We start from the raw sequence: 14545 nt of genomic DNA on the forward strand, positions 1-14545 counted from the left end.
CCACAAGAATATCTAACACACACACACACACACACACACCCCCACCCACCCCCCTTGGTAGTCACCATCTGCCACTACGCAGTCAGCGCATTGTTGTCTTCGTCTTTTAAAAGCAGGTTGTGTCCTCAATTCACTTGTTTACTTCACCAGCCCTAAATACTAGATAACGTACGATTATAACAAAACAACAAAAAGATGAAGACAAAGCAAAAAAAAACAAAAACAAATGTGGCCTAAATCCCAAAAGCCTCTCTATGTCCTGAACCCTGCATAGTGCTCTAGTAGGGTGTGGAAGCTGGGGCACTTTTTAAGTAAGTAAGGTGTCATTTGGTATTAGCCAGAGAATGGACTTCTTCTTATTATTATTATTATTATTATTATAATAACGTCCTGTCTTGTCATGAGTACCTTCTCACTAGACACATAGTGCACTATGTAGGGTACAGACAGTAGTGCACTTCTATAGAAAGTAACATGTCATTTGGTATTCAGCCATAGAGTGGACCTAAAAAAGCAATTTGGGTCATCCGCAATCCGTCACCTTTTTATTTGAGCTATCTTGTCTTAAATGCCTCCTAAAGGTGCCATTTTCTATGCGGGCGAGAAAGTGAGAAAAAATAGCAATCTGGGCCAAATTCCCCTTGCGTGTCATTTGGTATAAAACGTGTCATTTGGTATAAAGACGATAGACTTTTTTTTTGTCTTGTCTTACATTCCTCCTCACTGGACATGTAGTGCACTATGTAGGGTATGGAGTATAGATGCACTTCTAAAGGAAGCAAGGTGTCATTTGGTATTCAGCCAGAGAGAGTATAAATAAGTTTGGGGCAGATTTGTTACCTTTTCCTTTTACTTCCTCATCAATGGACATCGCATTGATGTAGAAGCTAGTGCACGTCTATAGAAAGTAAAGTGTCATTTGGTATGTAGCCAGAGAATGGGTTTAAGCTATCTATTATTTGGGCCACATCTTTCACCATTACCCTGTACTCTTCTCGTCAAAACATTTCTCCTCGCAGGACATATAGTCCACTACACAGGCTGCAGAAGCTGGTGTACTTCAATAGAAACTAAAGCATCATTTGGTATTTGGCCAGAAAGAATATAAATAGGATTTTGCATCACAGGGGCCACTTTTTCATTTTCTATGTCTTACATTAGTCCTCACCGGACATATAGTACACTAAATAGAAGATAATGTATATGTATAGGAAGTAGGGCATCATTTGGTATTTGGCCAGAAAGAGTTTTAAAAAAAAAAAAAAACATTTACACGGTCATTTTTATCGTCTTAAATTCCTCCTCATTGGACATATAGTACAATATGTAGAATGTATAATCTAGTGCACCTATGTAGGAAGTAGGGCATCATTTGGTAAACCTACAGTACATTCTATTTAACCGACGAGTCTGAAGCCCATCACTGTAAGAACCGATGGGGAAATATATTTTATATGTAATTAATAAACAAACAATTAAACAATTAATTTGTTTATGATGTTTATTTGTAATTAGGAAAAGTTTCAATGATCAGTGTTGCTCTCTGGCTGTATCCCAAATGACCATTTAGTTCTTATACAAACTATTAATAACTACACGTCATGAAATAACACCCAAGTGTTTTGTAGTGCACTTCAAAACATCCACCTAACTCACTCTGGCTGTGTCCTAAATGACTTCATTCAGTGCACCACATGATGTAGGAAATTAGGAACTGTTTAATATTCAGTGTAGGACATTTGGCCCAAACTTGGTCAGCCTTCTCTAAATGAACACCAAATGACTCCTTACTTCCTAGTGTTCAAGAGTATGACATATGCACCTATAAAATTCCAGCTTCTGATCCCTACCTAGTGCACTAAAGACTAAAAGACTCCAGAGTAAGCTCAGGACTAAAAACTGTAAAGATACGACCCAAAACGCGATCCCTTAAACGACTCTCGGCTTCCTATACAAGCGCGCTAGATATCATTGGAAAGAATAACACCCTATTTAGGTGTATTAAAAGGTCAAATAGTTCCTTACTTCCTATTTCTCTGCACTTCACATGTCTTAATATAACGTAATAACCGACCAAGTCAAGTCTGAGCATCCAGTCACTTCCTAATCTGAATCAGAATCAGAATCAGAACCTGATTAGGAAGTGACTGGATCCCTCGGTCATGACTCGGGTTGCTTATTACTTTATTTTATGACGTATGAACAGATAAACAGGAAGTAAGAAAGTATTTGATCTTTTAAATCAACATACAAGTGCACTAGGTATAATAATATACAATACCTATTGCACAAAAAAATCCAAAAGCCGGTCAAAACTAACGTGTAAGTGGACCAATGGCTTTGTACGTCCAATCTAATGCTCCTTTTCCACCGAGGCAGTTTGAGTGCTGGTTCGGAGCCTAATTTAGAACCAGTTCTTTCTTTTTCGACAGCCAAAGCACCGGCTCTGAACCAGGAAAAGTGGTTCTTAAGTAGCACCAAAACGTTGCTGGTCTAGACTTAAGAACCTAGACTTGTGTCAGGGGCTGTGGGCGGGGCTACTGTTAGGGCATTTGATAATGTACCTTAAGTATACTAATGTTTAATACACTTTTACTTTACCGCGATATGATACATTATCAGCACACATGATAGTAAGTAGCTACATGCTAAGGCTAACTTTTTTGTGTGTTAATGATAAAATAACGTTATGTACTTTCTCAATAACAACCTCCGTTTATACAGATTACATGGAGCTGCACGTACACGTTGGATTCGCCGCGTTTGGGTGTTAATGTAGGTTCACAAAGCCATGAGCATTAACAGTAAAGCAACATCCAACATTGTTGTTGTTGTGTTTGTCGCTGCTAAAGTTGCTGTGTAACGTGACACGTATACAGTGACGTCAGACTCGCCTCTGTGATGCTCTCTAACCGATGGAAAGGCAAATCGGTTCTTAGAAGGTTCGCCAGTGGAACCAGCTTTGAACCAGCACCAGCGCTAGCTCTGAACCAGCACCCGGTTCTTTTTGGTGGAAAAGGGGTATAAGTGCACTGCGAAGGGTATTTTCACTCTAGGTGCATAATAAAAGCCCCTGCACCCTATATAAGGCACTAAAAGTCAAACAGCAAGCCACCTGCTAAAATCAAGTCAAATGGCTGCATCTCTACTTCCTAGTCCAAAGTGGCTAAACTCCAAATGACATCGATCACTTACCCTACACGGTGCACTAAAAAAACAAACAGCAAGCCATAAGTGCACTACAAGTGTTATACAATTATTAATGCACCCTATGCAGTGCACAGTCCCATGTCCAAATGTAGATGTCTGTTCTCACTGACGTCCAACTTCAGTCGCACTACATGATGAGAAATACCCACTTCTGAAACCTACCTAGTGCCCTAAAAAACCTAGCATGCCATTTCCAGAAATCACTGTACACACAATCGAATGGTCCCCTAAGTTCTTAAAACCTTATGCACCCTACCTAGTGTGTTAAATGTCAAATTATGTATAAGGCTCCAATCATTCCTTTAAAGGTGGGGTCTCCGATGTTTGAAAGCCAATGTTGATATTTGAAATCACCAAAACAAACACGCCCCTAACCCAAATGGGTCCCACCCCTGTATCGATAGCTCCGCCCACACATACATACGTAACCCAGGCAACTAATGGAAAGAAATGTGTCTTTATCATAGCTGAAGGGAAGAACAATACGATTGCAGATAAACAAACAAGTAAAAATGACACACAAGCATAATCATGTAAAGGACAAAGACATATATTAGTTCTGTGTAACAAAACAAAACCAACGTTACTCACCTATCGAGAAGGAAAAAAGCGCCTCGGCGTCTTAAGTAAAGTTGGTCACATATTCACAGATTGGAGTTTCCCGAGTCAATAACTCCTGAGCTAAACACTGTTACTACACAAAACACGGTTGTAGCTGCGTCTCTACATTACTACGATAGAAAAGAGGTGTTATTTGTGTAGTAACAGCGTTTAGCTCAGGAGTTATTGACTCAGGAAACTCCAATCTGTGAATATGTGACCAACTTCCTGCTCCTTCAGTTCTCTCCAGCGCTGTAAAGCTGATCCTATATTAACACGTCCTACTTCTTACCTTATCGTAAGTCTTTCTTCACTTTCTTTCTTTGTTTTTATCCTCCATGTCAATGTTAAAACCGCTTTCTGCTAATGTCACACATGCGCACTGAACACTCTCGCCACCCATATTGACAAGACACGCCCCTTTCTGCTCATTGGCTACACGTTAGTTTTGTTTTTGTTTTGTTTGTCGTCCCGACTCAGTTTTCTGAAGCATTTCTCAAACAACAGAGACCCCTCCTTTAACATATATATATAGTAATATAAAGAGCTTCTAAAACACCTTACACACTGCATATGAAGTGCACTAAATGTCCAAGTATGCATAAGAGTGCAATAACTCCACACTACATACAAAAGTGCACTAAATATGACAAAATAACTCTTTACACACAACTCTTTAAATCTCCAACAAGAAGTCAAACAAATGTATCGCACCCTACTACTAATGTAAGTATACTAGGTAGTAGTAATACACAGTGCAGAGGATTATATGTCTAAGAAACTTCCTGCCTAGTGCAATAAAAGTCCAACAGACATTCGATTTATTGTCTAATGGGTCCAATCACTCCTTACTTCCTGATTATGCACTACATGTCCAGTAAAGAGCTGTTTAAGATTCAGCCCAGAACCAAAAATGGACTGAAACTAACGTGTAATGTTCCTGCACTAAATATTGTTAAACTGGACCTTACACACACTAACTAGTGCGCTGTGAGTCTGGCACCTAAATTAATATACAGAGGGTCAAATATTTCCCTACATCCAAAATACGTGCACTATATAGTGAACAACGTGTCTATTAAATCACACTCCACATGTGTACTTATACAAGTACACTAGATATGATGAAGTAACACCTTGCACACTCTACCTAGTGCACAAAAAGTCTACGTATGCATAAGGGTCCAGTCACACCCTCTAGTACATACACACTCTACCTAGTGCACTAGACAGTCCAATTTACAGCCAAGATATTTATAAGGGTCTAATCATTCTCTATTACATATACAAGTGTGCTAGATATAATGTTATACACCATACCTAGTGCACTAGACAGTCAAACTAAAGTATAAGGGGTCCTTCTATCTATGAGCACTACATAGTGTACAACTGATGTAATGCACTATATGGGTAACTTAAACTTAAAACCCTACCTAGTGCACAAATACAGCAGATCAGCAGTGCACATCAATAATAAGTGCACTATGCACTTGAAATGTGATGAACCAACAGCTTACACACTCTGCCTAGTGCATCAGACAATTAAAATCAAGGTATAAGAGCTCACACGGATCCCTACTTCTCAACCAAGCACCTTACATATCATAAAACAGTGTATACCTGCTGTAGTGCACTACAGTGTATAAACTACCTGCTGTAGTGCACTACAGTGTATAAACTACCTGCTGTAGTACACGACATTGCATAAGATACCTGCTGTAGTGCACTACAGTGTATAAACTACCTGCTGTAGTGCACTACAGTGTATAAACTACCTGCTGTAGTGCACTACAGTGTATAAACTACCTGCTGTAGTACACTACAGTGTATAAACTACCTGCTGTAGTGCACTACAGTGTATAAACTACCTGCTGTAGTGCACTACAGTGTATAAACTACCTGCTGTAGTGCACTACAGTGTATAAACTACCTGCTGTAGTGCACTACATTGTATAAGATACCTGCTGTAGTGCACTATAGTGTATAAACTACCTGCTGTAGTGCACTATAGTGTATAAACTACCTGCTGTAGTGCACTATAGTGTATAAACTACCTGCTGTAGTGCACTACAGTGTATAAGATACCTGCTGTAGTGCACTATAGTGTATAAACTACCTGCTGTAGTGCACTATAGTGTATAAACTACCTGCTGTAGTGCACTACATTGTATAAGATACCTGCTGTAGTGCACTATAGTGTATAAACTACCTGCTGTAGTGCACTATAGTGTATAAACTACCTGCTGTAGTGCACTATAGTGTATAAACTACCTGCTGTAGTGCACTACAGTGTATAAACTACCTGCTGTAGTGCACTACAGTGTATAAACTACCTGCTGTAGTGCACTACAGTGTATAAACTACCTGCTGTAGTGCACTACAGTGTATAAACTACCTGCTGTAGTGCACTACATTGTATAAGATACCTGCTGTAGTGCACTATAGTGTATAAACTACCTGCTGTAGTGCACTATAGTGTATAAACTACCTGATGTAGTGCACTATAGTGTATAAACTACCTGCTGTAGTGCACTACAGTGTATAAGATACCTGCTGTAGTGCACTATAGTGTATAAACTACCTGCTGTAGTGCACTATAGTGTATAAACTACCTGCTGTAGTGCACTACATTGTATAAGATACCTGCTGTAGTGCACTATAGTGTATAAACTACCTGCTGTAGTGCACTATAGTGTATAAACTACCTGCTGTAGTGCACTATAGTGTATAAACTACCTGCTGTAGTACACTACAGTGTATAAACTACCTGCTGTAGTGCACTACAGTGTATAAGATACCTGCTGTAGTACACTACATTGCATAAGATACCTGCTGTAGTGCACTATAGTGTATAAACTACCTGCTGTAGTGCACTACAGTGTATAAGATACCTGCTGTAGTGCACTACAGTGTATAAGATACCTGCTGTAGTGCACTACAGTGTATAAGATACCTGCTGTAGTGCACTACAGTGTATAAGATACCTGCTGTAGTGCACTATAGTGTATAAACTACCTGCTGTAGTGCACTACAGTGTATAAACTACCTGCTGTAGTGCACTACAGTGTATAAGATACCTGCTGTAGTGCACTATAGTGTATAAACTACCTGCTGTAGTGCACTACAGTGTATAAACTACCTGCTGTAGTGCACTACAGTGTATAAACTACCTGCTGTAGTGCACTACAGTGTATAAACTACCTGCTGTAGTGCACTACAGTGTATAAACTACCTGCTGTAGTGCACTACAGTGTATAAGATACCTGCTGTAGTGCACTACAGTGTATAAGATACCTGCTGTAGTGCACTACATGTGCACTAGGGTCCAGGTGGGATTGGATTCAGCTCCCAGCTGCTACAACTTCCTACATAAACACTGTTGTAAGGGGATATAAATGAAGGCTCCCTGTCCAGTGCACTATGTACAGAGGCATTTGGGACGCGTCCTGTGCGCCACACAAACACACATCCCGCTGTAAACAAGCACAGAAGCTCCTCTGACAGTTGTAGCTGATGTCACCATCCAAACAGGAGGTTTATTTTACTCCACATGAGTGACACACAGGGCGTTAAATCCGACAGGGAACCGTGATGATGATGATGATGTTGTTGTTGTTGTTGTTATCACCTTATACACATCGCCGTAGGTTCCGCTCCCGATCCTCTGGATCAGCTCGAAATCCTCCTGCGGGTTCCGACGTGACAGATCCAAGCCCGAGTTCATGGCTGTTTTGTTGTCGCTCAAACCCCGGGGTTGTCGGTGCAAACACCGCGGGCGGAGACGCGCACCGAAACACTACACGACGACTCCACTGCTACTGAACTCAACATGTCCGTCACTACGCACTGCGCATGCGCACACCGATCCGCCTCTTTCTTCTATAACGCGCATTTTCCCCTGCACGTCTCCACAACCCCCCCCCCCCCCCCCAAGCTAGCTGTCTCACTCGCCTGAGCAAAATTCATCCTTAAAAATCCCCTAAATAAACCAAACCTACGCTGCAGTTCATAAAACTTTATAAAGATCATTTAGTTGGTGAAAAATGACTTCTAACAAATCTATCAGAACTCGAAGGTACGGTCTATTTAAAGATTAAAAATTATATATAAAACAAATAATATTTGATTTGGGAATTCAGTTAATAACGACAAAATAAAAAGCTAAAAGTCTTAAATATTCATGTTATAATAATAATTAAAAAAAAAACTATCGCAAAATATATAATCATTATAATTAGGCAAATAAATATCTACCTAAATATTTGTAATTCTTAAATTTCATCCAATGAGATTTGGGACCGGAAGTCAACGGGGTGTACCGGATGTTGAATATTGTACAACACCTACAAAAGACAGAGACAGTTCTGTCATGGTTTAGACTACGGCTGGGGCGATACGGCTGAAAACTGTATCACGATATCAGTGTTTCATATCGGTCGATATCGATAATTATTGATTTTTTTTTTTTGACCCATTTAAAATAAGGACCAGGAGAAAAATATATTAAATTTAAACATTTTTATTTTAAACTTAACCTTCCTCTGATCATAATCCCTTCAGTTATTAAGACAGAAATGTCAACAAGCAGGAAAACTCTAATAATTATAATGTAAACATAAGTCTAAAGTCACAATGAACACTTAACAATTATCTCTTAAGATTTAAGGTGCAAAATGAAATAAAATGTAAGAAATGCTTAATAAAGTGTAATAAAATAGTGCAAAGCGTTAAATATAAACAGAGAAACCTGAGAATGTAGTGCAAGTTTAGTGCTAGGAAGTTCACTAGCTGTTCACCTTCTGGTGAAGAAAGTGTTTTGTAAATATAAATAAAACTGAGGTAGACTGAGATACGTCTGTAAAATAAAAAACAACCCTGATACACTACAGTAACATTGTTTAAAATATAAAACCTGCAGAAATATGAAAAAGTAGCTGACTTTTCCTCTTTTATTTACAATTTCCTCACTCGCTGCGGCTCATTTTCTGCTTATCAGTCGCCGGTTATTGAAGAGGAATCCAGCAGACCAGCATGAGACAACGATATGGCGCAACCAAACATGATACTGTTACATGATTGGCTGTTAGGGTGTCACTCCCTACGTTGCTAGGTTACCAGAGAGTGAGTGCCTTTGTTAATGCAACCAAACTTGCTTCGCAACCTCTGTTTTCTTCCGACCGATCACGTGTCTATCGCGATACATATCGTTATCGTTTTATCGCCCAGCCCTAGTTTAGATCCTACTTAACATTCATATAGCAGTTTGTTAGTGTTAAAAGAGATTCTTCAGAGTCTTAACATGTCCACGATGGTCCACAAGGCTATGATTCAGGTTCCCTTTAAATGCAGTATACTTTATATAAGCAGAGGTGGGTAGAGTATCCAAAATCTGTACCCACCTCCACCTTGTGTGTGTGGAGTTTGCATGTTCTCCCCGTGCCTCGGGGGTTTCCTCCGGGTACTCCAGTTTCCTCCCCCGGTCCAAAGACATGCATGGTAGGTTGATTGGCGTCTCTGGAAAATTGTCCGTAGTGTGTGATTGCGTGAGTGAATGAGAGCGTGTGTGTGCCCTGCGATGGGTTGGCACTCTGTCCAGGGTGTATCCTGCCTTGATGCCCGATGACGCCTGAGATAGGCACAGGCTCCTCGTGACCCGTGGTAGTTCAGATAAGCGGTAGAAAATGAGTGAGTGAGTGAGAGATATATATATATAATGTGATTAATGGTTTAATGATGTAAATGAATGATGTGCTGGGCTAACCTGCTCTTTCTTTTAAGATTCATTTACTTTATTCTTACATTTGTTCCATTTTATAAGTAAGTACATGTATTCTTTAGGTAGGGATAAAACAAAATATAATCCCGTTTTTATTTTGTATATGTTCTACACTTTAGTGAAAAAAAAAACTTAGTCAAAAAAAACTTAAGTGAGATGTCAGGATTTGCGTATAAATGCAAAACGTCTTACAGCATGCAATTCAATTTATTTTGTGGAACATGGATATGAAAATGCAGACGCTTATAATGAACGTTTGTTCATGAACGTATTTGTAGGGTTCACAGGATTGCACAAGAGCGTATATGAGGGAAAACATTCAGACAGTGTGTGAAATGTAGTATTACGTTAAGGTCAAAGTGCCCATAGTTACCATAGTTACACTTACCTCTACATGCTTTTTTAGGTTGGAGCTGGAATTCTTGTAAGCTGCGATGTCTGTTTGTTTTGGTGCACACAGAATGCATCGCATTATAAAGCTATTATTTTTTACATCTTGGAGTGAAAACATAGAATTATTTTGAGGCCACGGGTGATCTGCCTTTGATAAAGCGCGAACGTCTTCCTCTGCTTCAGCCATCATCTTCCAACTAAAGGCACGCTAAACTTCAGCGGGAGATGCGCAGCACACTCGCGAAGCAGCCTCTCCAACGTCTCGCGAGACTTGTCATATAAACTAATTATTATTTATTAAATCTCATATTTATTACCATTTGAGTAACGGAGGAACGCCACCGATTGTAGCGAAGTAAAAGTAACGTTTTTCCACTTCTACAAGTTACCCAAAAAAATGTACTCAAGTAAATGTAATGAATTAAATGTAATTCATTACTACCCACCTCTGGATATAAGTATAACTTATACTTTGTCCCTGTCTTCTAGACCAACAACATGGTTCTTTACTAAACACCGTCTAGTATCACTGATTACACAGTTCCTATTGAACCTGGGACATGTCCCCGGTTTTACAAGTGCTCTGAGTGCCTTTAGAGCTTTTTGTACCTTTTCCACAGTCACATAGATACCAACAGACTAGAACAGGAACTCTAATACGCCACCGCATTTAGTTCATCACTTCTGGAAAACCTAACGGTTGTTTGAGGATTGTTTTAGATTGTTCATCCAACGAAACACTGAAATACGGTATTACGGTTGTACGAGTGCTCACGAGAATGTACAAGAATCGGGAAGTCAGAAGTCAGAATAAGAACGAGACGTGGAGGATTGATAAGTTGCACTCTGTTTAATAAAAGTACGAATAAAAGAAACAAATAATGTTCTTTATTGGATAACAACACAACGCTGTTTAACATGCATGTGTTCCTCCATCAGGGGTGAATCGTACTTTACAATAGCAGCTCATTAGCAGCAAACATGATCTTTGGTGAGATTTTGGTCTTCCATTCATTTCTACTTCTAGTATTTAGCGGACACCCTTAACCAGAGTGACTTACATTTTTTTTCTATTTATACAACTAAGCAATTGAGGGTTATGGTCCTTGCTCAGGGGCCCAGCAGTGGCAGCTTGGTGGACCTGGGATTCAAACCTATGACCTTCCCATCAGTAGACCAACACCTTAACCACTGAGCTACCACATCCCATTCATATTATTCCTAGAGTTCCTCAGGGTGTTACTTCTGTAAAGCTGCTATAAATTTCAATTATTCCCTTTACTTTACATTAAATACAGCTAAGTGTGGTGACCCATACTCAGAATTCATTCTCTGCAATTAACCCATTCAAAGTGCACACACACACCCGGAGTAGTGGGCAGCCATTAATGCTACGGCTCCCGGGGAGCAGTTGGGGGGGGGGGGGTCGGTGCCTTACTCAAGGGCACCTCGGACGTGGCACCCCGAGACTCGAACCCACAACCTTAGGGTTACGAGTCAAACTCTCTAACCGTTAGGTCACGACTTCCCAAGGTGGAATTTTTGGAATTTGTGGAATTTGGCAGTGAGGTGACTGGCACTTTGCAGACCCAAATTTGGGCTGTTCAGTGCTGGAATGTTAATACCTCAGCCTGATCATTAACACCATTCTGTCTTCGACCCCATCAGCGCTGTTGACGGTTAACCTCGGCTCAGAGATTTACAGTGTAACTCCATAAGCATTTTGTCCTTTAAGATATCATTCATTCATTCATCTTCTACCGCTTATCCGAACTACCTCGGGTCACGGGGAGCCTGTGCCTATCTCAGGCGTCATCGGGCATCAAGGCAGGATACACCCTGGACGGAGTGCCAACCCATCGCAGGGCACACACACACACTCTCATTCACTCACACAATCACACACTACGGACAATTTTCCAGAGATGCCAATCAACCTACCATGCATGTCTTTGGACTGGGGGAGGAAACCGGAGTACCCGGAGGAAACCCCCGAGGCACAGGGAGAACATACAAACTCCACACACACAAGGTGGAGGCGGGAATCGAACCCCCAACCCTGGAGGTGTGACGCGAACGTGCTAACCACTAAGCCACCGTGCACATCTTTAACAGATGTCACATATCATGGTCTTAAAAAGTTAATGTTTAGGCTATAAACCCCACCCTGTACACACACAAACACACACACACACACACACACACACACACACAAACACACTCACACATGTTCAGCTGTTGGACTGGTTTCTCACAACTGACTCACATGCCAGCCAACATACCTTAATTATTACAGTCAGTAATGAGAAGAATTCTCTTTCACATCCTAAGCACACATACGCACACACACACACACACTCAGAGCTTACAATGTGTATAAAAGTTTACACACCCTGTGAAAATATAGGGTTTTTGTGATGGGGAAAAAAATCCTAAAAAAAAAAAAAAATCCGGTGGCTTAGTGGTTAGCACGTTCGCCTCACACCTCCAGGGTTGGGGCTTCGATTCCCGCCTCCACCTTGTGTGTGTGGAGTTTGCATGTTCTCCCCGTGCCTCGGGGGTTTCCTCCGGGTACTCCGGTTTCCTCCCCCGGTCCAAAGACATGCATGGTAGGTTGATTGGCATCTCTGGAAAATTGTCCGTAGTGTGTGATTGTGTGAGTGAATGAGAGTGTGTGTGTGTGCCCTGTGATGGGTTGGCACTCCGTCCAGGGTGTATCCTGCCTTGATGCCCAATGACGCCCGAGATAGGCACAGGCTCCCCGTGACCCGAGGTAGTTCGGATAAGCGGTAGAAAATGAATGAATGCGCGAAATGACTGAGATATTGTACACTATGTGCAAAAACGGCTGAAATGTTGGACAGTTTGGGCAAAAACGGCTGAAAAGTGTGCAAAACATCATGTAAACAGTTTGATGTGTACTGGAAGTGTGTGTGTTTTGTGAGGGTCTATGCAGTCCATACAGATGATTTGTGTATGTTGTGCTCAGTACAGTTCAGTTCAGTTATTGAGAAGTCTGATGGCTTGTGGGAAGAAACTGTTACTGTTAATTCTTTGGAATCAGTCCAGAACATATTACCCCACACAGTTTGGGGTGATTTAGTTGAGCTTGGATGTTTTCATGTAAGTTTTTCCCCTCACCAGAATCTCTCCATGTTACATTTACGGCATTTAGCAGACACCCTTACCCAGCGTGACTTACAATAAGCAACTGAGGGTTAAGGGCCTTGCTCAGGGGCCCAGCAGTGGCAGCTTGGTGGACCTGGGGTTCGAACCCATGACCTTCCGATCAGTAGCCCAACACCTTAACCACTGAGCTACCACTTACGCACTCCTATAATGCACTCTGTTATGCACTGTTATGCACTCCTATAAATAGTGGTTAAGGTGATGGTCTATCAATTGGAAGGTTGGGCGTTTAAATCCCAGGGTCCACCACTGCTGGGCCCCTGAGCAAGGCCCTTAACCCTCAGTTGCTCAGCGGTATAAACGGTATAAATGTAAGTCGCTCTGATTAAGGCCATAAATGTTAAATAAATACACAGTTACACTGTTCTTTTTTTTATCTGTTTACGTCGAGCGTCCGTCATACAGACACGATTTTCTCTGTGAGTCGTTACTACGGAAACGCAAACACATTACCGCTACTGTCAGAATCAAGAATTCAGTAGCACCATGGATCAGAGCACAGATTTGCTCCAGATCAAATCGAACATTCATGTTTGAAGATTGGTTTCGATCTGATTCATTCATTCATTCATTCATTCATCTTCTACCGCTTATCCGAACTACCTCGGGTCACGGGGAGCCTGTGCCCATCTCAGGCGTCATCGGGCATCAAGGCAGGATACACCCTGGACGGAGTGCCAACCCATCACAGGGCACACACACACACTCTCATTCACTCACACAATCACACACTACGGACAATTTTCCAGAGATGCCAATCAACCTACCATGCATGTCTTTGGACCGGGGGAGGAAACCGGAGTACCCGGAGGAAACCCCCGAGGCACGGGGAGAACATGCAAACTCCACACACACAAGGCGGAGGCGGGAATCGAACCCCGACCCTGGAGGTGTGAGGCGAACGTGCTAACCACTAAGCCACCGTGCCCCCCTGGTTTCGATCTGATATTTTATTTAAATAAATATCTCTAATGTTTTTACACGGGAAAATCACCACGCGCTTCCTTCGTCTCGCACCGTTAGGAGAGCAGCCACATTGAGCCAGGTGCTATTTTTAATCCTCACACTTCTCCGGCTGTCGTCGTCGTTGGACGGCGTCTGAAACTACGCTGAAAAAAAAAAAAAACCCTGCAGATTTCCAGTGAGAGCTTCTTTAAAGCCAAAAATCTCTGCATCTATTCTTCTTTGGCCTTCTGGTCATAATCAGAAACAGACGAGCGCCGTTAAGCTCCGGATCTCGTGGTCTCGGCGATAACGGCTCGTGTTTGTTCGAGTCACGGCTGTGACGATGACTGTTTTTTTAATTCAGGACGAATGTAAGAAAATAGACAATAGACATGAAAACATTTCATATCACATATCTTTTATTTGAAGTCA

General features: G+C 41.4%; 1 protein-coding gene across 4 annotated transcripts in view; it reads right to left on the reverse strand.

Annotated features, from left to right (window-relative positions):
• The window catches only part of map4k3b (mitogen-activated protein kinase kinase kinase kinase 3b), a 38005-nt gene extending 30330 nt beyond the window's left edge, over positions 1–7675 (reverse strand). For all 4 annotated transcript variants that reach the window (XM_060878936.1, XM_060878937.1, XM_060878938.1 and 1 more), the window contains exon 1: positions 7439–7675. In XM_060878936.1, coding sequence (XP_060734919.1) covers positions 7439–7534 — 96 coding nt within the window. In that variant the 5' untranslated portion in view covers positions 7535–7675. The remainder of the gene's footprint in view (positions 1–7438) is intronic.
• Positions 7676–14545: the final 6870 nt, after the last annotated feature.

This window comes from Tachysurus vachellii, chromosome 10 (genome assembly GCF_030014155.1).
Source record: "Tachysurus vachellii isolate PV-2020 chromosome 10, HZAU_Pvac_v1, whole genome shotgun sequence".
NCBI classification, from domain to species: Eukaryota; Metazoa; Chordata; class Actinopteri; order Siluriformes; family Bagridae; genus Tachysurus; species Tachysurus vachellii.